General features: G+C 44.4%; 1 protein-coding gene across 6 annotated transcripts in view; it reads left to right on the top strand.

Annotated features, from left to right (window-relative positions):
- Positions 1–25760, top strand: part of CAPN6 (calpain 6) — a 58631-nt gene that overhangs the window by 12291 nt on the left and 20580 nt on the right. For 5 of the 6 annotated variants that reach the window (XR_007777608.1, XR_003944939.2, XR_007777609.1 and 2 more), the window contains 7 exons: positions 16225–16356; positions 17093–17301; positions 17655–17847; positions 22036–22229; positions 23875–23952; positions 24538–24657; positions 25098–25293. Coding sequence is in view for 3 of the 6 variants with exons in the window: in XM_030228909.2 (XP_030084769.2) it covers positions 16225–16356; positions 17093–17301; positions 17655–17847; positions 22036–22229; positions 23875–23952; positions 24538–24657; positions 25098–25293 (1122 nt within the window). In the remaining 3 variants the exon portion in view is untranslated. The remainder of the gene's footprint in view (positions 1–16224; positions 16357–17092; positions 17302–17654; positions 17848–22035; positions 22230–23874; positions 23953–24537; positions 24658–25097; positions 25294–25760) is intronic. The other variant, XM_009090307.4, reaches the window with a different exon arrangement.

Raw genomic sequence — 25760 nt, 5'->3', positions numbered from 1 at the left:
AGATGGGAAACCACCAGAAGAAAATAATTCCTGAATGATGGTGAAGCATCTTTTCTTTCCTCACTGAGGCCAAACCATGTACCCCAGAGCTCCTGCAAAAGGAGTCTGGCCCTGCTGCAGTTTGAGGGGAGCTGCTCCAGCCCCCTGGGTGCCCGGAGCTGAGCTGCAGCCATCTGTCCCTGCCGTGCAGGTGTCCATCTGCAGAGCGGGAGGAGCTGCTTGCCAAGGGCTGGAAGGCAGGAAGGACAGACAGGGGAGGAAGGCGTTAACCCCACCCCATCCCAGCTGCAGGTTGGCACGGCTCCCGAGGATGCAAGTGGCAGCACAAAAGCATCCTCTTGGCACCCGTTGCCCTGGCAACTGCACATTCAAAGGGCGGGATTGGCAGCGGCATCCTGCAGGAGATGATGCGGTTGCAATTAAGTCGAATTGTCTTCACGTTGGTAGAATTAATTTTGAGCTGGGAGGGAAGGGGAGGGGTGCTGGCTGCGTGTTGGGGGTAGGACAGTGAGCAGCCACCCCTTTGAGGTGCCGGCGTGGGCAGGGCTTCATGGTGCTCTGGGCTTCTTTAAGGGTAAATTAGTGCTGGCACTTGGCTTCTGAACATTGGGGTTTTTTGTTGGAGTGACTTAAAATCAGCCTCGGGAGCTTTATTTGTTTAATGAGGGTGGATTTGGTGGAGAGAGTGATCGTCTGTGCAGCTACTGCTGTTCTTGCATCCTGGTGATCCACAGGCTGGAAATGCAGGGATTACCAACATCCCAGGGAATTGGGCTCCTGGGAGGGGGGTCCAAAAGTGCAGGGCAAGGTCTTTCAAATCCAGGTCAAAACAAGTCTTACCCTTCCTCTATGGCTGCAGTTCTGGATCAGCTGGGTTCAGAATCTGCTTCCTTGTTTTATTTGGTGAAATCTGTTGATTTGGATCACTTTCACCATTGGAAATGTAATGCCATTTTCAAGAGAAGTGTGGCCACCTGGTTTTGCCCTGGAGTGATGAGACAGAGGAGGTCAGTTGTGATTTGGTGCATGAGATCCATGGGAATTCACTGAAATTCAAAACTTTCTGAAGGACTTAGCACCCAGGATTTTGAAATATAAATGTAATTTAAATAAGAGTTCTAATAACTCCAATACATCAATAGATCAAAAAAGCAGCTGGAATCCCTTGGAACTGGAATTCTCATTTTACCAACCAAGAATGGAAGTTCTCATAGAGCACATCATGACAGAACAACATTGTCATTATTTGTGCTACCCTAATACAATCCTGTAATCATTTTGAAGTTAAGAACAGTCCCAGCTGTTCCAAGGAATTGATCTTTTTGAGGAGCACATACATTTTGTAAAAATGGAAGGGAGAAATAGTGGCTTTTTTTTTGTGGGGGGAAAATACTGAATTAAAATACTTTTTGGTTTTAAATTTAATGTTGCAACTTTTCCCCAAATGTGCTAATAAAGCTGAAATATTTATTGGAATTTTTTTTCTTGGAGGCAGGGAAACATTTTTCAGCCCTGAAGGGCTTTCCCTTGCTGGTGATTTAAGGTACTTAGAACAGCATGTTCTGATGGTGTCCAGCCAAACAATTCAATGAAAACATTGTGGGCTTTGTTTTATTTTTGCCCTTCTCCCATTATTATATTCTCCTAAGGTTTTGAGGTTGGGTTGTTTTTATTTTTTTTCACTGAACATGTTCTGAAGAGAAAGTGTGGCACCTACTAGCACCCTGGCAGGTGAAGGTAGGGAGCTCCAGGCAGCTTTTTCCTACAGTCCATTGCCCTTTCTTGGCTGAGAAATGGCAAAGGTGTATTTTTTTTGGGAGTGTGTTTGTGTTTTTCACAACTGGGAGGTTCATTTGGGATTTTTTTTTCATAGCTGGATGGAAAAGGAAGAACCAAACAGGAGGATTTTTGTTCCATCAGGCATGTAAAACGTGCTTGACAGCTCACAGTACCTGACAGCAGCCTCCTGAGGAACCAGGAAGACTCCAAAGGAGTCTCCTGTGTTCCAGGCTGATATTATTATTAATGTGTTTGTTAGCTAATTTTTTCTGGAGCCAGCCTGCAGTGCAAAGGGAAGGGCCTTACTGCTACAGCAGAAGAGCTGCCACAAAATATACCTTGTTGAATATAGTGAAAATACTTCATAGTCAGTTGAGGAAATGTTATGTTGATCCCAGGAAAAGGGAATTGGAGGGCTGAAATGCCCACACCATGGCCACATGACACTGATCCTTTCTCTGTGGCTGTGACATCTCTGCCTCAGCTGCTGCAGGTGTTCTGCTGTCACCAGACAAACTGGAAAATGTGTGTTGACTTTGTCTGCAGGTTTGGCCTGTCATTATTCTAAAGTAACCTTTGTCACCAAAGCCTCAAAGTAATAATTAACAGGCTTGTCTCTGGAAATCTGATGGGCATTGGACCCTGAGAAAATCCTGTTAACAGCAAACATTTCAGATTGGATTGCAATTGCTAAAGAGAATTTTAAATTGAACAATATGAACTTCACATACAGTTAGCAATTTCACAATGTAACCCCCCAGCAAGCTGAAATCTTGATTCATTTGCAACAGCATTTCTGTCTGTGAGGAGACCAACCCAATTTCTAACATGAAAATGAAGCCTGGATGCTGGGCTGTGAGGGCATGAACCCAGAGCAGGCAGGCAGGGATGTGTTTAAATGGATAAATGCACATGGATAAGTGGACATGAATGGGGCAGGGGCTTGGGAAGCAGGATGCTGAAGGGTGAAGCAGTGCTTTGGACTGGCTTTGCCACCCCAGGGCAAATCTGAGGCATTTGGAAGGCAGGCAGAGCCCCAGAATCTGTGCTGTACAATTCCAATGGTGGTAGCTTTATAAGGGAAATGCAATTCTTTTTTTGTACTAAGAGTAGTGATGGGAAGGAGGATGGGCCCAAGGAGAAGTGACTGGGCTGAGCAGCCACCAGACACAAAGGGTTGGTGCAGATGTGTTGTTAGGCACTTTCTTTCCCAGCTGTTTGGGTCCTGGAGGCAGGAGTGGAGCAGAGCTGTGGGTGGTGCCCCAGGACTCCTCTCACACAGCCAAACAAACAGGGAGGGATCTCTTAAATCCCTGAGTCCCTACCAGCAGTTATTGCTGGCAGGAGCTGGGATTCCTCTCCTGGGGGTCATGTCCAGCTGTGTGAGCCTTGTCCAGGTCCCATTCCCCAGGCCAGGGTCTGCAGGACACATCCAGGCTGGGGTTGATAATACAGGGATAAAATGTTTCTAAAATCATGGTGTATTCAGGGGAGTTAGAAAGAAAGTCAGGCTTAGTAAGCCCTGGGAAATGTTAGGCCTTGTGTTTGCTGGATCATGTGAAACTGCACCTGTGTAACCAGTGTATGATAAATGATATAATTGTTAATGTGATGATTGCTCAGTAATTAGATATAATTGTTGTTTAATCGTAAGAAGAATCATGAGAAACTATGTTCAAGGGTTTGAGGGGGATCATAAGAAACCCATGCTTGGATGGAATCAATGTATACAATAGAACAATGTAAGTTTAATAATGAATGTGTAATTTATATGATATAGAAAATAAAACCATGTTCATCCCAAACCCATGGCAGAGTCAGATTTGGGTCTGTGCACCCCTGACACCCAGAGCTCTTCAATAAAAGCACCTGCCTATAATCATTCTGTGATTATGTGGTCCTGAATGCTAACAAGGTGAGTGCAGTGTGTTGTGCCCCAAGACCAGAAACCCTGAGAACCTGATAAAATTCCATCTCTGTGCCTGTGAAGGTCCACCAGGAACAGGATCAGGAATTCCACCCTGTTCCAGGGTTTTGTCTCTCCTCGCCTTTCTGCAGCAGGCTGGTGATGCCCAGCTCTGACAGAGTGCTTCACCCCAAAGAGATCTTGTGTGTTAATTTGAAAAATGAAAATATGGGAGCACACAGTGCTCCAGAACTTGGGAGGGCCTCACTTTTTTTGAGATGAGTGTTTAATTTAAGAAGCTCTATTGAGACTGAAACAGATACTGCTTTGTTCTCTTGGGGATGTTATTTTAAGAAAGTGTCCTTTTCTAAACAATAGAAACTTATAAACATAGTTTAATTCACTTTTAGTCCCACCAGTGATTTATGCTGGTACACCTCAATATTAATATCAGGGTTTTTGGTCCCTGGCTCCTTTCAAAGCTTTGAGAATCTCACTGGGTTCTGTTTGTCACCTTGTCTGTCCCCCAACAGGCTGAGTATGGGAGGCATCATGAAAACATTGTTTGGCATGTTTCCATCTTGGTTTCTGACTGGGTAAAACATTCCTCCCATAATATTCAGTCCTTAATGTCTCCATCTGGGGAAGTTGTGATATGTTTCTTTCTGGAATTGCCGAAATGTTCCCAGAATTGAGCTGTTCCTCACCCTTATTCTATGTATTCCATAATTTTATTTTAATTTTGCCTGGAAAATCTTGTTAAGATGGGGCTTGCCCAGAAGAAGAGCTGAGCAAGGCACCATAAAGCCTGGAGGTCTGAGCTCTGCAGTGCAGGTGGTGACTGAGTGGACCCCATATGACTCAACTGGATGGCCCAATCCCACTCCTGATGTCACGTCAGAAAAGTCTTTGGTTTTAGTTGTGCCCTTTGTTGCTGGCTGCATCCTGACAGGAAGCAAAAACCCCTCAGTGGCCACCCTTTATTTCCACAGAGGATGAAGTGGCAATTTTGGAAAGTGGCAGCTTGCTCAGTGGGATTATTCACCCAAGTCTTCCAGGACTATAATTAAAGGCAAACATTTGTAAATGACATGCATGCTTGCCAAGCAGACAGCTCTCCAGATGCCAGTATTCTGTTATCTTCTCTCTTGGCACTTTTTCCAGTTTGTATTTCCCTCCCTCAGATTGGATGAAGGCTTTCTTATGTTGTTGTGGTTGTTTCCTCTAAAAAAAAAATATTAAACGACCTCAATGTCATTTCTAGAGCACAAACAGCACAACTCCAAGGCTCTGAATGTTTCTTTAAAGTTTAAAATGTCAGGTTTCATTTAGTTGGTTCAGTTGTCATTAGATGAAAATTGGTTTCTCAAACAGTTTCTGTTTGTCCCGAGGCAATGTGATGATGGCAAGAATGACATGGTAAAATTTATTTTGAGACTGTAAAACAAAAAGCCTGAGGATCATATCCCCAGCTAGCATAAGTCTTCTTACAGTAATTGGTAGTTCATTGATTTAGTCTTCCAAAAGAATTAAATGTCTGCCTTCTCTGAAGCAAAAATTACAGCCTAAACATGCCAGTTGCAAAGGAAATGGAGGTATTGTTCTGTCAACACTCTTCAGCAAGAGTGGAAAGCATCCACATCCAAAAAATGCTTTCTGTGTGAAGAGCTTCATGCTTTTGTCATATTATTTCCATATTTAAAAGGGTATTTGGGATGAGCTGGAATCTGAGGTTTAGTAAGCCATTCTGCCTTCGATTTGCAGAGGAATTTGTTTGAATTTCATGCTGTGTTCCTGTGATCCAAATGTATGTTTCCTTCAAGATTAATTCCATTTAAATACTAAATAAATATGTATGTTTTCTTGGCTGAAAAGAAGCTTTCAAAAATCCTTCACAGCTGAAAGAACCTTTTAGAACTGCTTTCTTGCCTGTACGTGGCAATGTTTTTAACTTAATCACAAAGGCTCAAACATTTTGAATTTGCATTTTTTTCCAGCTTTCAGGAAATAAAGTGTTGTTCCTCGAGATAAATACACTTTTTTGTTAAGAGCAAGTGTTATCTTACAATTATCTTACAATTATTCAGTTCTTGCACTGAGTTTTGGCCAGCGTTGGAGGTGGCAGAGGCCACCTTGAGCTCCTCATGTGCACCAGGAAATGGAATCTGTGTCTGGAGCTGTCTGGGCACTCCTGCTCCAGGTGACCCTTCCTGAACCTGAGAGGTGCACAAGTGGCTCCCCAAAAATAAACAGTGGTCAATAATCAGTGTATGTGCTGTAGAAAGCACATTGAGGTCTGATTTTTGTCTGGAGATGGCACTTTCTAGTCTGATATAGTGAATTATTATCAAAATAGGGTCTTTTTTTTCCCCTAAGACTGTACTAAATCTTCAGTCCTGTGATGGTGAGTAAAAATTAAATCTCATTTAGCAGTGATTTACCTGTGAGCTGAGCTTTGGTGTGCACGTTTGCTGCTGCAAGTTTACCACAGGAGCTTTAAGGAACTTTGTGGGACTGATAAAAGACAAAGAATCAGGAATTTTCTCTCCCTGGGTCAGTAGGATAACTATAGATAATGCATTTTTGTGCAGAGCTGCATTTGCTGTGCATGACCACTGCTATCTCTTTCCTCCTCCCTTCAGATAAGGGCATTGGACATCTGATTTTCCTCCCTAAATGGAGATGTGAATGCAGCACCTCATCCTCTGGCTTCTCCTCCCTCCTCCCTGGCTCTCTGACTCTGCTCTCCACAAATAAAACTCATCAGAAGTGACAGCTGCCTAAAAGCTGCTTTTTTTCACATTTGGGCACGTGACCTAACTGGTCAAACAGCTGTAAGAGGAATAACTCCAATTCAATCCAAACTTTTCAGATGTAATCCAACCATGGCATTTCTCCTTCCTGGTCTCAATGGGCACATTTATCCCCCTAGAATGCCGAATGTCTCATGAACCAAACCAAAGCTGTATCTCTGCCTGGGGGCAGAGGTGGATTGAGGGGACCTGCAAGCACCTTGGTTTAGCTGAAGTGAGGATGATTTGCAGCTGGGAATCTGCCCTGCAGCTCTGCATTTGGGTGGAATGCAAACTGCAGACCCTGAGGGGGAGGGTGTGCTTGGAAGACACAGGGACACCAGGTTCAGCTACTTGGGCAGACATTCCAAAATCTGCAAAAAATTAAAAACCAGCAGCGCTCCCACTGAACATAATGGCTGAACTGTAAATACTTCTGTTGTAAGACAAGGGAAAAGCAACACTGACAAACCTCAACGTTATTAGAAACAGGCCCCTCTCCTGTCTTTTGAGAGTTAAGAAATGTTTCCTTAGATTTGTCACTGACTTCACTTTAGCTGTTAGTCCCTGATTAAATAAAGATGGTGAAGTTCTCACAGCAATTCCTAGATATTCGTAGAGAATCTTCATCTTTAGAGGAAATTTTGTGGTGCTTTGAACACACAGCAGGAACTGGAGGTCTGGATCTCTTTTGTTTTACCCAGAATCTGGTTTCAAATCCATCATTCCAAATCAAATACTTTGTGTTCTCTGGGAAGAGCTCTGAGGTTGGGCACTGTGAATGTTCCTATGGCTGCCAGTAGTCATTGCAACAGATAGGAGGGAGATTCTTGGGATTCCAAAGATTTCTAAGCTGGTAAATCAGGAGGGTAATTTGTCAGTGATGGCACTGATGTTAGTGTTTAACAGAGAAATTTGTCTGAAATGAAGTGGTGAATTCAACTCAGTGTATTTATATCACATTGGGAAAAATCAAAAATTAGCTCAAGCAGTGAAAGAGCAATGGAAAGAAACAGCATGATATAAATAAGGAAAAAAACTTCTTATTCTGTCTTTGCAAGCAAGAAATCTCTTAAATGTCTGAACAATTTAATCACAAAGGTGAAACTCACTGTGCTTCCACTGGGATAAAATCATGACCAAGTAAATATTCTGACTACACCCTGCCAGGCTGAGTCCTCCCAGGCAGCCAAAGGCTCTTGTCCATGGATCTGTCAGGCTGAACCTGCTCTAGTCTTTGTTTTGGGTTGAAGCAGAAGAGAATCCAAAATTAATGATCATTAAAGGTGCTAGGAAACTTACTGAATATTCAGACAGTGGTAGAGCTCCACATTTTCACAAGTCCTTAAGTGATTAAAGCATCCAGGCTCCTCTGGCTTTTCAATGGTTTGGGCCTTTAAGCTGCACAATAATAATATCCAAAGTGACCTGCAGAGTTTGTAAAGACATTAAAGCACATTCAGACTGGTTTATCCTGGAAATTCTCTTGAGGCTGGAATGAAGAAATCCTCAAGATCACTTTGTATAACAGCATGTTATCCAAACACATTTTATTCATTTCAGTACTCTAATAGCCATCTGTGCAGGACAAAATCATCTACAAAGAAGGAAAAGCATGGGCTTGATTGCTTGGCAGATACAGCAACTCTGATTTCCCTTAATTTTTCTTTGGAAGTCACTGGTGTGGGTTTTTCAGTGTCATCACTCAAAACTGAAGAAACTTATCTCACATGCTGATAACTTTATTGCTAAGTGAAAATCTTTCCAAGACAAAGTTTGAAAAGATGTTTTAGAGCTAGAAGCTGCTGTTTGTTTTCAAGATGTGTAAATAAAAGCCTTCCTGGTAGTTACTGTGAATTTATGATTCTGTGATACACTGATTTGGCTGAGTCATAAAAGTAGTCAGGAGTAAAATGAATTCTGCTGTGTCACTTTTGAGGCAATTAGAATTTGAACTCTCTCTCCTCCTGAAAGAAAAATACTCTGGCTTGCATGTTCTAAGGCTGATCCTTGCCAGAAAGGATGTCCAGACTAGAATTTAAAGTCTGATATGTGTCATGTTGGGGACAGAGACCCTCCATAGACTCTGACCTTCACAGACTCAGCAAAGTTGTGCTGTGCTGGCTAGAACAAAATTTCCATAAAAAAACCAATTCAAAATCCAAAATTTGTTACAGCTCATAGTCTATGAAGCTTGTGTCTTGTGCTCAGGGCTTGATGTCACTTTACAGTTCCCCTTTTTATGTTATGAAGCAAACATCCAGTGCAGAATGGTGTGGGGTGGCTCACAATCCCAAAGGTTTCTGTGCAAGGTGTCTCTGGAGAGGCCCTGAACTGTTATCCCAGGCACTCACAGATTTTTGCTTGAAGCAAATAAGTGGGAGAGCACCTCAAGGTGCACTCTGAAAAAGATGAGGAGTCTGGGTGAAGAGGATAAAGGACTTTCATCCTTAAGTGTCTGAGATAAATGAATCTAGGCTGAAACAAATCCTGCTGGAAGAGGGATGTGGAAAGGAGGAACTTGTTGCTAAAGGGGTTTATGCACTTTAAGGTGGTGTTTAGACTTCTGCTTTTTAATCTTTGTAGTCTGTGCAGTGCCACTGGGCAGGGAAGACATATCTCCTTCAAGGAAAAACAAATCATCTCCCAGATTAATCTGAATTTTCACTCCAGACAATGTTTAGATGACTTGACTTTAGTTTTGCCACAAAACACTCAATGTAATAAAAAAAATAAATGTGACTTTGCTGAAATCTGCCTGATACTCTTTTGTAAACAGCAAATTCCCTCCCTCAGACAAGGCAGTGATGGAGAATTCCATCTGCATCCGTTGCCAGCCCCCTGAGACACAGCAGAAGGTCAGACTGGACAAGATCATGGCCCCTGAGCCAAAATGATGCTCATTATCAGGCAAACAAATATTTTCCTCCCCAGGCAGAGCTGGACAGTCAGGAGTACTGACCTGGGAATAGTTGATTCCACACTGCTCCAGTCCTGAATATTCCAGTGCTGTGAAAAAAATGTGTGTGACTTTTTCCAACCTCCTTTCCTTGTTGTTTTTATTCCCAATCTGAGGAAACTCATCCAAGAATTTGACAGACAAACATGTTTTGGGGAAGCAATAAAAAGCTGGAGCTGAACAGTGGGTGGCCTCTGAGTCTGATGAGTGGCCTTACAGCCCATGCCTGACCTCAGCCACCTTAGGGTGTTTAGGAAATGATGTCAGGGAGTTGCTCCAAGGACTGGCTTTGTCCCTGGCCATCCTCTTTTATTGCATTTAATGCAAAAACATTTCCCCTGCTTCGGTGCATGGCTACATTCAGATTTTCTTTCAAATGCTGCTACTACATCAATCTGTTTTTCATGGAGCATCAGCACCTCAAAATAACAGTAAATCCTTATGAAAGCATTTTGCAAGAAAACTTCAGATTAGTGACCCCAAAATGGTCCCTTTAGGATGGAAAATTATCACCTTTCCCAGGAAGTTGAGACATATATCTTTTTAACCAATTAAATTGGGACTTTGATTAATTTTCCCCCTGCATTATGTCACAGTTGTTGTAGTTTGGACTAGCTGAAAATCAAGTTTCCCAGGGGCTGGGATTGCTGTGAACTGTTGGTTTCTATGATCAGCAGAGACACAGGGCTCTCTCCAGTGTCCCAGCCCCATGGCAGTGGCAGGGTGATGTCTGTGCCCTGCCCTCTGGAAGGACCTGAGCTCTGCTTCCAGGGGAGTTTGCACATCTGGCTGAGAGAATGTGATGTTGCCTGGGGTGAATCCTGTCCTAAGAATGGCATCTCTGACTGCTGCTGCTGGGGAAAAGTCACACAAATTGAGTTTGGAGAAGGGAATAGGTCCAAGGGGAAGAAGGCAGGAGGCAAAGGCAGCGTTCTGGTAAATTCAGTGAAAATCAAAGTGTTCTTCTCAAACAAGGCAGCTTTTCTCTAGAGGTGTCATGGATGTGCTGCAGTTCTGTAGCATCACAAACTCAGATAATGCAACAAGAGGTGATTTGATGTGGTTTGTTCCTGTCTGAGGGCTCTGGGAGAGCAGCAAATCTCTCATTGGAGTCTGCAGTGATTTCTGGGCTGCATGGCAGAGGACTGGCAGAGCTTCAGCAAAGGCTTTGTTAGGAGGTTCAGGAGGAGGTCAGCCCTAGGGCCCATCAGTGAGCCCTGCCCAGCCCTGTCAGCATTCTGGAGAGAGCAGCTCTGCTGCTCCAGGGGTCAGGTGAAACCCACAGGCAGCCAAGATACACACCACGTTGCCCAATTCCAATTTTGGGGGGGTTTTCTTTCAAAACATGGATTCAGATCCCCCCCAAACAGATGTGTCCCACAGGCAGGGCAAGGCTGAAACCCATGGACTGAGTATTAGTCACCACTAGCCCCAAACTGAAAAAGGAAAAAAAAACACTATAAAAATGTTGTGATGCATTTGGTTTTGTAACAGGGTTTAGCAGAGAGGGAGGAGGGGGAAGAAGCATTTCTCAATCCCCAAATAGCTGAGTTTTCTTTTACACAAGGCTGGAGCTCTGGCATGCCCTTCCCCTTGCTCCTGTGCTGCTCAGTTTCCCTTGGAGCAGCACTGGGCATTATCTCACTTTCAGGGACTGGTGCTGCTGGATGCTGGGCCCAGAGCTCTCAGAGGAACTGCACATCCTGATCTCAGGGTGGACAGACAGAAACCTGGGGCTAAACCTGCTTTTGGGGGTTTGCAGGGTGTGACAGCACTGCCCAAAGTCCCCTCCTGATCTCAGCAAGGGCTGTTTCAGTCAGGTCACCTCTGACCCTGGGTTTTTTTGGATGCCCCCTGAGGGGTCACTTCTCTTTCCCCACTCCACAGGCAGATTTTTTGCAGCCACAACAAGGTTATAAAAATCTTTTTGCATGCACTGGGGTAACCAGTGCAGTTGGGCTTGGTCCTTTTGCTTCTTGGGGCTAACTGCAAATGCTTTGGCACACAGCCTGCTCTGGGGAGAGCTTCTGTGGCCATGCCAGCACAGCTGGGGTCTGTTACAGCATGGACAACCCCATCTACCTGCTCAGCTCCACAGCCACAGGGTGCTGGCTTTGCTGCCTTCCTTTGGGGGAGGTTGGTGCTGAATTTCTCCATCCATGTTCAGGAAGAATTGCCTTTCCCCTGCTCCCTACACTGCCTCTACAGGGGTTGTCTCAGGATGATGTGAGGGTGGGAGAAGGGAAGAAAATGGAAACAATTCTCAGCTCTGACAGAAATCAACCTGCTTTAAAATTTTTAAGGGACTGGTGGCTGAGCTTAAGTAGATCAGTCTGATAGTGTTTGCCTTTGCAGGCCTTGTGTGCAAGCAAAGGTGGATTATTTGTCATGCCAGGGCTGGGTTCTTTAAAGGGTGCTGGAGAAAGGAAGCTCTAAATACTACAGGAACCTTTGAAAATCTTAGTTGCAAATAATTACTGCTCTTCTGTCTTCTTCCCTTGACTGAATCTCTATGTGATCTCTGTGATATAGACCCTGTATGATCTCTGAATAATGAGGATCTGTCTCAGAGACAGCTGACAGACCCTAATCTGTTAAAAAAATCAGCTTTCCCTTTTCTTGGACATCTGAGCTCATCCAAGAAATAATATTTTTTACAGTGCAGCTTCAGCTAATGCCTGTGAAGACACCCAGCTAATTAATTGACCCTCTGAATGTCTCTCTCCCTATTTCTAACCAATACTGCATAACCTTTAGTTCATGAACATTGGTGATACTCACTCCAGGAGATGCATGTTCAGAGCCAAGGGGAATTTTCTCCTTTAGCTAAATTACTCTAAGAGTCAATGCATATATCAGTGCACAGTTACCTGCTGTACTTTCAGTGGTGCATCTGGTCTCAAATAAAACCCATTCTTTCTTTTTTAATTTTTTTTTTTAATTTTAGGGAATTGTGGCAGAACAGCACACAAACCATGCCATGGCTCCAGTGGAATGAGTGTCTGTTGTCTCCCATGGTTCACATTGTTTTGCAAAACTCCTTCATGGATATGCATAACTGGTGAAATAAATTACTTAGATTACTCTCAAGTTGTGTTGCTGGAGTCCTGCAGGAATCTCCCCCATCAGAATTTTCATTTCTGCTTGGATGAGGGGCTAGGAAGGCAGGTATGGGAATTCTGTGGTGTCCAGGCTGGGATAGGATTGCAAGCCAGAAGACCAGGTTGCTCTGTTACAATAAAGGAACCATTTAAAATCAGGAAAAAGGGGTTTGTGAGCCACTTTATTCCTCACAGCATCAGTGTCTGAATGTCAGATATTTCAACTACACAGCAAGGGTGGGAGGTGACACAACCAGACTTCTGCCCTGCAAGTGGAAGCCTGGTAGGACAGTGAGGGCATCAGGGCTTTCAGCAGAACCACGAGGCCCTGAAACCTCCACCCTCCCTTGCAGACTGTGCCCAGCCCAATTGGAGCTCTGCAGATGGTGCTTATTTCACTGTGTTTATTTCATGTGGGAGGGGAGAACTGGGGAGAGCTCTGCATTTGGGGTGCTCCCTGCAGGCACCAATACTGCAACCACTGCTTTTTTTTGTGGTGCTGTGTCAGAAACAGGGTGGCTGCCAGGCATTAGTGGTGTGTGGCAGGATCCTCTAGTAACTGCCATTAAATGTTTCCTTGGAGATGGGAAGATATTTCTCTCCTTCACAGCACAGATGATGCAAGATGATCCTGAGAAAAAGGATTGGGGTTAAACCATTGTGTCTGCAAAGGAGGAGGTTCTGGTGGAACTCCCAGCTCCAGTGCTTGGGTGCTTAGGCAGCCAGAGAGAGAGGGGGTGGGACCCCTGAAGTGCCTGGATCACATCTCCTGTCAGTGTCTTCTCCTTGGAATTCCTCTGATGGTAACTGGCTTGATCCTCAACTATCCTAAATTGGGAACATTATATATCCTAACTGCTGGGACCATTGGAGAAAAATTTATTTTTAAAATTTTTTATAGTTGTTCTTTTTAATTTCTATTTTTTACATGCTTGGGGCAACCAAAAATGGTTACAGACCCTCACAAGGACTGCAGAATAATATATTGAAATAGCACGTTTCTAACTTGTGTTGGGGGAATTGTGGCTTAGAGAGATAAAAGTATTCCTAAGAATTTACTAAATGGCTTAAATGGTGAAAATGACAAAGCCCAGAAGGGAGCAAAGAGCTGAAATGAGCTCTAGGCTGTGCCTCAGTGCTGTTGTGTCTCATCTGAGCCACACAGTGACAGTCACCACAGAAGCTGTTATAACTACAAGAGAATTAATGAATTCTTTAATTCTTAAATTAATTAATTAATTAATAAAAGAAGCAGGATTGGTGGCATTTTCTTACACTGTTCTTGAGCCCCAGAACTCCAGGGCTCTTAGGTGGTTTAATCAGAAAGGGTTTATCAGGCAGGATCCCTGAGAATTTGGTGGCTCTGGTGCAAGCAGGGAGGTTCTGTTTCTGAGCTCTGCTGCTCCACGTTTGCTTTGGACCCCAGCACTCAGCAAATGCTGATCTCATCCATAAATTCTGGCAGTTGGCACATGCTGCTCTGTTTTTCCTCTGAGGACTTTGTGAGATGTGAGACACACTTCAATTAAAAAATGGCAGTTTATTGTGGTTATTTTTATCAAAACAAACCAAGTAAGATCTTTGTAATACACAGAAGTGCTTAATTTCTTTCTAAAACTAATTAAAGTTTTGGCTTCCACTGGTGCCAGAAAAGTTTGGACAGTTCTAACCCCGATGGCTCCATTTATCCCTCATTTATTATTCCAACAAAATAACATTTTGAAAGGAAAAACAAACTAGAAATTATTAGTGCCAGAGATGGCAGGAAATGGGATATGAAATGGAATCTGGCCCACGTGGATGTGGGATGTGTGCTACCACCATGAAAGCCAAGTGGCCAAGTGATGTCCACCCCTGCAGCTGGGTGGATTTACATCTCTGAAGTGCCATTCCATGTCAGAGCATCCAGGGAGGCTGAATAAATCTGTCCATGATGCTGATGAGCATCTTGTACATGCTCAGTTTTCCTCCTGGGCAACATTTTGTTACTCATATTTTTTTGAGGTCTCTAAATAAGCTTTGAATTTCCTCTAAGTGCAGCCACATGAGAGTTGCTGACAGGAGAGCAGTGTCATGCAATGATCAGTTCTTGTTTCCCAAAAGGTATTTAAAATGTCAGCTGCTGTTTAATGAGAAAAGCCTCATGCCAAAAATATAATTTCCTTAAGGAGAACAACTGCAGCTCTATGAATTCCATGCTGTGAGCTGATTTCAGGTGCCATTGGCCAAACCAGCCCAGGTTTTAAAACCATCAGCTGAGCACTGAGGTGGCTCTTGTCTCTGGAAATGAGTTCATCTGGCTCTGATTTGTCAGAGTCACACCAGAGAGGCTTGTAGTCTGTAGCCATGCTTGGGTTGCACTCCTGCTATTTTGGGATTATCATCTTTAATTACCAGAGGGCAGAGAGAATCCATAGGTAAGGAGCACAGCTCCTTCCTCTGCTGCTGATGGCAGACAGGACAGACTGCAGGAAATCTGGGGTCTCCTGCCATTTTGAGATGAGATGGAGTTATTTATTCTGCTTTTCTCATGCTTGGATATAGGATCATCTCCACAGTGTTGAAATTGAGGGTTATTGAACTGTGAAAGAGCAGAACTCCTCTGCCATCCTCTCAGTCAGGAAGAGCAGTGACTGACAGGAGAGTGTCAGCAGTAGTCACTGGGTTGAACCCTGCAGGTCCCACACCAGTTAGGGATGAAGTGTTGGTGGGAGGTTCCCTCTCCATTCAGCAGGACACCTCTGCCAAGGATTTTCTGGGGACAAACACACCACTGCTGCAAAATGCACCCCTGTGGCTTTCCCATGGTCCATGAAACTGAGAGGGTCTCCCTTTAGTGCAAGGGGAAATGCAGGGAGGAGCAGGGAGACATCCCAGCCATGCTCTGGTGGGAATCTGCCTGTGGATAGAGATGGAGCCAGGAAAGGAGGGACAAATAGCTCTAACAGGAGCCAGAGCCATGAGAGCTATGAGACCCAGAGAATAAAAAGTGTGCTTCACAAAGGGGTGTTCTCTTCCGGCTGAGGGCTGGGGTCACTGCAGTGAGCCAGGCTGTTGGTGAAGGAGGGTTTGCAGTGTGTCAGCCAAAGGAATGGCAGGGAAGATGATGCCTTGGAGTGCCTACCTAGAACAAGGCAAAGGACAAAGTTCAAATAATGAAGTGAGTATTTATTAAAGGCCTTCACCAGGCACACCTTGGGCAGTGCAGGAGCCTGGCAGAGGCTACACCCAAGGTGGACAATGGTCAGGAGTTCTTTGGGCTGATAGAAGTTTGGTCTGTTTGCATATCAGAGGTTCATTCCCCAATTACAGCTTCAGGGGATGAAGTCACATTCCCCCAGTTTGCTTCCCCCCAATTCACTTTTGTTCATACTTTTTGGGGCCTGAGGCTGTAGGGTGTCCTGGGGTTCCAGGCCCAGAGGAATTGTTTTGTCTGACCAAAGTGTGAGGACAGTAGTTAACACTTTATATGAAATGTAGAGTTATGCACTATTGTAGCCCAGGATTTGAAAAATATAAAGGCTAAAATATTAAGGCAGCATCCCCCCCCCCCTTTAGAGGCTTAACAAGGAGAAGCTCAGAGCTCAGGTGTCAACAGCATCAATTCCTGCTGCTTTTCTTGACTGGAAGGATGCTGTGATCATTTTGGGAGTGGAGTCTCCAGCAATCTCTGGTTTGCTTTGCCAGGACCTCTGTGAAGACCCCCACCTGCTTGTGGATGGAATGAGCTCCCACGACTTCCACCAGGGCAAGCTGGGGAACTGCTGGTTTGTGGCTGCGTGCTCCTGCCTGGCTTTGAGGAAAAGCCTCTGGCAGCAGGTGGGTGATTGGTGTGTGTGGTGCAGGAAATAAAGCAAATAAACCAGGCTAACCTTGGTTGGTTTTCTCCCTAGGACTAACAAGGGGTGAATTTTGGTGGATTCAAATCTTCCCTTTCTTTAACATGTTCCAGGGCAGTCTGCCCTGGGAATAAACCTCAGCAAGTTATGCTGTATTCATTTCCTTAAGTAGTGTGATAAATATACTTTTAGGTTATAACATAATGTTAAAATAGAAACTATGTATGTGGGATACTTATTAAAGAGAGGAATGAGGTACTCACATGGAGATAGCAGCCACAGCACACCTAAATCTTTCAGAGAAAAAGAATTTATTGCTCCATTATCAGAAGAAATGAACTTCTTCCTGCCTTGCTCATCCCTGAAGAGCTGTCAAGATTCAGAGGGAGAAGTTGACACTGCCCAGACAGAATCCTGTGTTTGAATGGAATTGATGCATCATGTATGAGGTGTATGAATATGCAACAGGCTGTTGCTTTTAAGGGTTGATCCTCTGTTAACGTGGGTCCTTTTTCAGGCTTATGTTGCCCAGAAAAGGTACCCAGACTGTCTGTAACTCTTTTTTTCTATTGTGTCATATTGCCCTAATCCCAATTGTCCAAATTTTTCTTACTCTAATTATATTACTACTTTTATAACCATTTTATTTCTATTAAACTTTTAAAATTCTAAAGCCAAGTGATTGGCTTTTTTCCCACCCTTCCACGGTTTCTCAGGTGATTCCAGACTCCAATGAGCAGGAGTGGGACCCCAAAAGCCCAAGGAAATACGCTGGGATTTTCCGTTTCCGCTTCTGGCGCTTTGGAGAGTGGACAGAGGTGGTGGTGGATGATCAGCTGCCAACTGAGAATGGGGAGCTCATCTACTGCCGCTCCAACGTGAGGAATGAATTCTGGAGTGCTTTGCTGGAGAAAGCTTATGCTAAGTATGAGCTGGTCTGTTGTCCTCAGTGTTGTCCCTTTGTCTGATTTGTCTTTCAGTTCTATCAGACTTTCCATAGGTTTTAGTTTTGCTGCTGGTAGAGAACCTAAAAAAGACTGAAAACTCCTTCTTTAAGCTCTGTTGAAATCATAAATTACTGCAATACTGTCTACTTCAGCAGCCCAAATCCTTAAGGATCCTAGAAACCAGGGAAGGTTTATCTGCAGTTTGCTCAGCCTTTTTTGTTCCATTCTGTTTTTTCCTTGGTGAGACACAAACATGCTCCCTACATTCAACCCAAATTAGAGCACGTGTTCCAGCCCCCTGTAAACTGAGAATGTTCTGTGTTGCCCCCAGGCTGGCTGGATCCTACCAAGCCCTGGATGGAGGCTGTGCTGCAGAAGCCCTGGTGGATTTCACTGGAGCAGTGGCAGAATCCATCAACTTGGAAGAGGGCAAATATGGTGAGGTTATTTCTGAGCAGATGAAGCTGTTTGAAGACTTGATGAAAGTGCATAAAAGAGGAGGGTTCATCAGCTGCTCCATTTCGGTGAGTACAGAGAGCTGGATTTTAATGAAAATATTCTGGAAGAAATACCACTGTTAGGATATTGAGCATGTCCTTCCTTTGCATGTTTGGAAAAGCTTTCTGTGGAGACATCTAGCAAGTGCTTCCAGCTCCAGAAGGCACTAAATACAATCACAACTCCTTGTGCTGCCACTTCACTGTGTGTCTGAAATTCTTTTTTCTGAATGGTCAGAGCTGTGAATTGACCTGAGGTAAATCCACCCTCATTTACACAGCAGATAGCAGCATTCAACTACTTTATTTCTTAGAGAATCTCTTTAGAGAAGACAGTTGTGGCACAGAGCTGCTGAGGCTTCTTGACTTTGGTTGTGCCAGTGCAGCCAGGGTAACAGTGGAGCTGAGCTGAAAGGCTGAGCTCACCTGGTTATTCAGGTAATGCTATTTGATATTGAATATATTGAATATATTGAATAATCTCCCCACTGGCATTAACCTGCAGAGCTTGCCTGTGCTGGCTCATGTGGGGCTCAGGTATCTCAGTGCCCACATTAGGAGCCCACGGCCCTGAAGTTCCCTTAGTCAGCAGGGAGGGGATGGTTTCTGAGGATGATTTTCCCCTCTGCAGTCCTGTGCTGGAAGATGGATGAATACCAGCTCCCAAAGGATGCTCTGTGCTTCACAAAGCACCTATGGCCCAGCCCCTGGCCACAGGAGGCAAACCATTGACAGCTAAATCTGCCATATGAAACCCTCACCTTGTCCACAGCTGTTATCATCTCTGAAGGGCTAACAAACTGCAATGGCACCTGAATATTTCCTAAAAGATTGCTTTTAAATGATTTTTTAAAATATTTTATGGTGAACCATTATTTCAGCAGCCCACAGAAAAGGGATTATTTTCTAGAACCTGCAGGGTTGGCATCTAAGTGCACTTCAGCATCCTCCTCCCACAGCCCCTGCTTCAGTTTAGGGTTTAGCTGATCTTAGTTAAATCACTTAAACATTTTGCTTTAATTTCCCTCTCTGTGAACAAAGGTGATTCATTCAGAAATTCTTGTGAGTATGAAGAGAGTTGTGGAATTGTCAAGAACAGCAGAAAATCAGCAGGTTTTGGGGGTTCCTGAGAATGTTGCTTGTTGATCTGGCCCTGGCCATGCACGGTCCTGCATCAGGGGCTGGCACCAAAGAGGAACACCTGGGGTGGCCTCAGCTCTCTTCACAGAAAGCAGTAGGCACAAGCTTTCCCAAATCCACACAGGATTTTTCCTGGGAAGGCAGTGAGAAGCACGGAGAGGGGAAGAGAAAACAATTCTTATCTCTGTTCTGTGCTCCTGTTGTGGGATGTGCTAGGAAGATTGTTTACCTGAAGGGATTTGTCAGTTGGATTCTGCTGAGGATTCTTTTGATTCCTTGGCCAACTGGCTCAAAGCTGTGTCCTGGCTGTCTCAGACAGTCATGGGTTTTTCTTTAGTATCTCTCTAATATAGTATAGTATCTCTTTAGTATAGTTTTAATATAGTATTAATGTAATATATTATAGTTTTAATAAAGCAATTGTTCAGCATTCTGAATCAGTGGAGTCAGATGCCAATCATTCCTCACGTTGGGGACACCCTGAATTTGATACACCTGGTACCTTCTGGGACACAAACTTTACCCTGAGATAGAACAGGGACTGTCCCTTGCAGCAACATCAGGAAACAGCTCAGAAACAAAAGCTTCAAGGTCTTTGGGGTTTGTTTTACCTTTTTTTTTTTCACAAGGCCTGAATTTTTATCTGCAAGAATTCCATCTGATTTGCTCCGAGCAGACTGCCTGGTGTGAATTGTTACTGCAAATATTGTTTCCAGAATGATGGGTTGCTCCCAAATGCTGGAGCAGTTCTGTTTCTTAACAAGAATTTGCTGAGGTGATTGACCAAGATACAGGGAGCTGTATTTTAAAAAGCAATTAATTAGACAGTTGTAATGCTTCCACTGATTCCTGGCATCATGTTTCTGCCTTCCAAAATAAACACAAATGCTTCTAAACATTGATTACAGAGAGGCCATTCCTAAGTTTGCCTGCATTTGTCACTTTTTGATGTAATATGCACCCAGTGGAGCTTGCTAGGTGTAGAATACTGAATACTCGAGTGGCTTCATTGCTGCCTTACAAACATGTCATCACTTGCCTTGGATTACAGAATGGCCCTGAGCATCCCATTTGGAAATCTGAACAGACAGGAGATGCTTCAATATCTTATTTGCATAAAGAAATAAATAAGTATCTGCAGGATGAGGTGGGAAAGGCCAGCAGTGAGAAAAGCCTGGGGGTGATAAAGGCAGCAGGAGAAGTTACAGACTCCCGTGCTGTCAGGGACTCTTTGTTTGCTTTTAGTTGTGAAAAATGCCAGTGAAAATGCTACACTGGAGGGAGCCCAGAGCCAGGGGGATGTCAGCCAGGCAGGGGGAACACTTGAGCTGATTCTCTGGGAGCTGCTGTCATGAGAGGCACAGAGGCCGTGGTGACACTCTCACAGTTGCCAGCCCATCTGTCAGTTCCAATTTGACAGGAATTTCTCCTCTCCCCCCACCCCCCTTTTTTTTTTTAATGTGATTTCTTACCTTTGGGGCTGAGCACTGTTGTATCAGTGCAACATTTGCCTTAGGACAAAGACCCTGTCTGTTTAGACCAGTTAAATTTTGAAATGGGTAAAAATATCTGAGGAAATACTATGTGCATTTAATACTTGTGGTAAGTCCTTATTTATATTTAAATATTCATATATTTATACTAATATATTAATGTCCAATGATGAAAACATATTTATATTTAAATATTTGCATTAGTAACACCAAGAGACCACACCTCTTGCTCTCTCCACCCCAGCCAAGGCTTGATTGAGCATTAATTAGGTAATTACAAGGTTACACACAAGGATCTGCACTGAGTCAAATCTTCCTTCCTTGATGTCCAAGGGAATGAGTGTTTCCAGGCTCTGTGGGTGATAGAGGAGAGAGACTCAAGGATGGCTTGGCTGGATTCAGTGAGGGTGAGGAGAATCTGGATCCAGGACCATCAAAACACCTCCAACATCTTTGCATGGTGCTGCTTTTCTGGGTTTAAATCAGGAGATTTGGATGCACTGAATGAAATTGTGCTCTTTTTCAGAGCTTGACTACATTTATGAATTCTTAGATCAGCATTTGATCAGGCCTAGGTGATCAAACAGGACAGTTTAGGGACAGTTTAGAGACAGCCTGATCACTGCTGGAAACTGGGATTCTTATGTGGAGTTTATGATGAGCAGACCCAGTTCCCAAAGCACCCTACAGATCCTCCCTTTGCCACCTAAGAGAGCCCTGCCAGGAGTGGGTGAGGTACAGGACAGGCCTCACAAATGCCTTGGAAGCTTTTTGACTTGTGCCTGTGCTCTCCCATTTTTACCCACTGCCAGCAGTTCTTCCTGGGTATCATATTAATTCCAACACAAGAACAAGCATTGGACCAGCAGCTAAATTCATGAGTGCCCAGGTGAGGACACCCCAGACAGTCTGGGCACAGCCAGCAGTGTCCAGAAGAGCCATTTGGTAGAGATGCCAAGATTTTGGGAGGGCTGATTTTCCATCAGTCTTGTCCCTAACTCTGAGGCCAGGAGGAGACAGACTGGCTGCAGCAGGCAGGATTGCCCTGTGCCCTGGGATTGTCTGGCACTGGAATTGTCTGGTGCTAACAACAGCACACTAGTGAGCCCCTAGTTCTGATTCCCAGTGCTGTTAATATTATGCACAGTAAAATCACTCAGGAAGAGAATGAAAAACAAATCTTTCTTGTCCTTCCCCTTGAATGTGGAGCTGTCAGGTTGTCAGCACAATGGGGCCCCAGCCAGGTAATAATTGACACAGACTCCATGTATTTCAGAAGGCTGATAATTTCTTTATTAAGAAACCCATACTTTTTATACCCTATTAGCTGGACCATCACCATTGGCTAATTAGGAAACCACCCTTTGGTAAACAAATCTCCATGACATTCCACATGGGCACAACTATAGGTGCAGCAAGTGAAGATAAGAATTGTTTCTCATTCTTTTCTCTGATCTTCTCCCAGACTTTCCCAAAACGATTCCTGGGAAAGTTGTCTCTCTGTGGCCAGAGAGCTGCTGCCACATCAGGTTCCTCAGAGATGTGAATTCTTTTTGTTTAAATGTCATTTTTCGTGCCCCAGGAGTCCCCAGGGCGGCCCAGTGAAGCAGAGACAGGGACGGGGCTGATCGTGGGCCATGCCTACTCCGTGACTGCCATCAGGAAGCTGCGCCTCGGGGAGAGCCTGGTGTTCTCCTTCAAGGCAGAAAAGCTGTTCATGATCAGGCTGAGGAATCCCTGGGGCAAAAAAGAATGGCACGGTGCTTGGAGTGACAGGTAAGAGCTGCAGACCCGGTGTCAAAGGGTGAAGCTGTGCTGGGCACTGCAATTTGTGGGTAAACACTGGTGGGGAGCACCCCTACTCAGAGATGGCTGGACCTCTGTGTGTCTCTGCCCAATTTCCTCTGAGAAAATGAGCATGGAGGAGTCTATGGCTCCCTGGACCTTATTTACTGCTTACATCATTCTTCTGGCCCACTGGAAGATGGGAAGAAAAATAGCTCAGCCTCAACTGAGCTATTATCAGCCTCAGCCTGAAGCTGAGGCTCGTTCTCAGCTTCACCACCGAGTGTGTCTGTGACTCAGTTTCTCACCTGGCATTTCCAGCTGCTGGGATGGTAAAAGTCTGGTGGATAATTTTAGTGACTGGTGGAAAATGCTGTAAAAGTGCCGTATTTGTGATTTCTTTATATTTTATATTTGTGCCATATTTGTGATTTCTTTCTAATTAGCTTTCTAATGAATTGTCTTGTGGGCCATGGGCTTAACAGGTACCTCCACAGAGAAATGGATGCTGGAGGGGATGTCTCCCATCATGGGTGATTTATACATGAAAAATATGTGACAGTTCAGCACTGGGCTCACCAGATAGCATTTAGTATTTAATATTGCACTGTTCTTATCAGCAGTATATTAATTTCTTATAATCCATGCTTTAGCTAGCAAAAATCTACTGCTTTCAGAGAGATTGGTCTGGGTGAAATGCAGAGAATGCACAAAAGAGCTGCTGTGTCTTGTTTAACTGAAGCCCTCAGGGTTCTCCAGTAGCCTGGCACAGCTGCCACTCATGCCAGCACTGAGGACTCTGATGGTGGCCCATGGCTTTTGCTCTAGCAGAATTAAATTGACAATTTCCAAACAGGTCAAGAAAATGGCTGTTAGGGTGAGCATCCTCCCTTCCCTCCTTCCAACCTCCTTCAGCTTTAGCCTCGGGGTGCTTTTGGAGGGGCAGGGGGGAGTTGTGGCTCTGTTTGTCTGGGGTAACCCAGCAGGACCAGGGTCTGGTTTGGGTTTCAGCAGGAGGCTGCTGGAGTTTAGGGTCTGTGCTCCCCTGCAGGGGCTGTGTGCCTGAAGGGTCTGTGCACTGGAATATCCCTCTGCAGGCTGGACACTGTGCTCAGGCTCCAGCAGTTTCTGCTCAAAGGCCCCCAGGGAAATCTCAGACCTCAGGCCTGTTTCATTAAGGTGATTAAAAGACAAAGAGAATACTCTGGTCTAAGTGAGGCGTTCAATAAGCTCCCGAGGAGGAAAACCAGGTTTCATTTGAGGGGCCTTCAGGGAATGGAGTCAATCTCCTGTGACCTTGGAAACCAGCTGTTTAAGTGTTTAAGAGTCCTAATGGAGGGTGTGACAAAGGAAATCAATAAAGGTCTGCTCTAGTTGAGCCTATTTCCTATTAATCTTTCTTTTTTAGTAGCTTTCAAATCAATTAATGTTTTAAAACTTCTCCTGAAAGCCTCACACTTTCATCAACATCATCTCCCCTTTCAGTACTCTGATATTCTTTTAAAACCACAGACCAGGAGAGATTTCTTTGCTTCAATTTTTTTTCCAATTGAGAGTTTTTATTTTAAGTTATGAATCATCTTTATTGTTCTGATATTTTTTCTCTTTTTTTTTATTTTTAATTATTTCCTTTTAGTTCTGAAGAGTGGAAGAAAGTCAGCGATTCTGAGCGCAAGAGTTTGGGGCTCACTGTTGGGAATGATGGAGAGTTCTGGTGAGTGGGAGTGATGGGAAGGGTTTGGAGGCACTGGCTACACTGAGTAACTGTCATTAATCTGCCATTTAACAGCTTCAAAAACAGATGGGTAAAGTTATCCCAAGGTCTGTTTCTTTCAAACTCCCAAGGGATGACAGGGAAGAATAATAAAAATGGATTTAAAACTAGTAGAAAAAAATTAGTAGCTCTCAGAATCTATTGCCTATATTTAGGATAATCTCTCAGAAACCAGGAGAACATGTGCTGGTTTACATGACACAATGCCCAATGTTGAACACTGTTTAGACCAGTTAAATTTTGAAATGGGCAAAAATATCTGAGTAAGTACCATGTGCATTTCACACCCTGTCTGTAGTTCAGCCATGGCTGAGGCATCTAAAAATAGAGTTGCATCCAGTGAATTTTGATATTTGTTGGTGTTTTCCAAGTGTTCATTCTCTTTCCAATGTCTAGAGCTCTGTTAATTTTGACCTTGCTTAAAGCTGAGATCCTTAGCCCAGCAGGTCCTCCAGGAGATGATCAATGTTGCATCAAGTGAGCTGGCAGGGCTCACAGTGGAAATCATTCTGTTGGCTTTGTCAGGACTGGCAGCTGCAGGGTTTGGCTCTGGGCCATGAAGAAGGCAGGCCATGATGGTAATTCAAAGAGCCAAGCTGGTCTGGAGTTGCTCTGCAGTCCAGCCCCTTCCTTCAGCAGGCACAGGTGAGAAGGGGTTAAAGAAAAGCTCTGTCCAGAGGGCAGAGGTTGGAGTGGTGCTCAGGGACAGATGTGACAATAAGGATTGTAATAATGAGTGGATCCTGCTTTAATTGCAGGTGATCTCTTTGGCCTTTGTAAAATGTGTTATCAAATCCAGCCTGGGAGGTTCAAGCAGTCCCTTAGGCTTAGGACAGATGCAACAGGACAGATCCTGATCTGACCAAACACTGAGTGATGCTGCTCTGAATTAAAACTCTGTGGTTGTGGTTTCATGGCATTTCCACATGGAAAGCTTTCCAGCGGTTCAGTTTGTCCCCTGGACAGCTGAGCAATGCCTCCTCTCCAAATTACTGGAAGATTTTGTGTTTTGTTTTGGTTCTTTGCGTGAATATCACTGTTTATTTTTAAACAAACCATTACTTTCCTGGTGTTCCCTGGAGCAGGATGACGTTTGAGGACTGGTGTAAGAATTTCACAGATGTGGACATCTGCAGGACTGTGAACACCTCCTGCTTCAGCCTCCACAAGACCTGGGAGAAGGAAATGATTTATGGGGCTTGGGCAAAGCATCCAGAGCCCCTGCTGAACCGATCTGGGGGCTGCTTTGATAACAGAGAGACCTTCCTGCAGAACCCCCAGGTGGGAACCCCTGTGTTTTGGGGGGTATTTGATAACAGAGAGACCTTCCTGCAGAACCCCCAGGTGGGAACCCCTGTGTTTTGGGGGGTATTTGATAACAGAGAGACCTTCCTGCAGAACCCCCAGGTGGGAACCCCTGTGTTTTGGGGGGTATTTGATAACAGAGACCTTCCTGCAGAACCCCCAGGTGAGAAGTTTTGTGAGGTATTGAAGTGTACCCCCTTTAGCTGGGGCTCCTGAAGTATCCACCCTGTTTAGGAGTTGGCAGTGACTACTAGACAAAAATCTCATTGCCCTGGGGGTGTGCTGTGTACTCCACGTTTCATGATTTTGGTGCAATTTCTCAGAAGGGTTTGGATATTTATTTAGGACTGATCACGCTTGGGGCTGCTGAGTCACACACACAACAGAATTACTGACATCCTCCCTGGACTTCTTTCATTTTCCCAGTCATAGAAAGGCAGCAA

The sequence above is a fragment of the Serinus canaria genome, chromosome 4A, assembly GCF_022539315.1.
Source record: "Serinus canaria isolate serCan28SL12 chromosome 4A, serCan2020, whole genome shotgun sequence".
Classification (NCBI taxonomy): domain Eukaryota; kingdom Metazoa; phylum Chordata; class Aves; order Passeriformes; family Fringillidae; genus Serinus; species Serinus canaria.
This window is presented reverse-complemented; position numbering and strand designations above follow the sequence as displayed.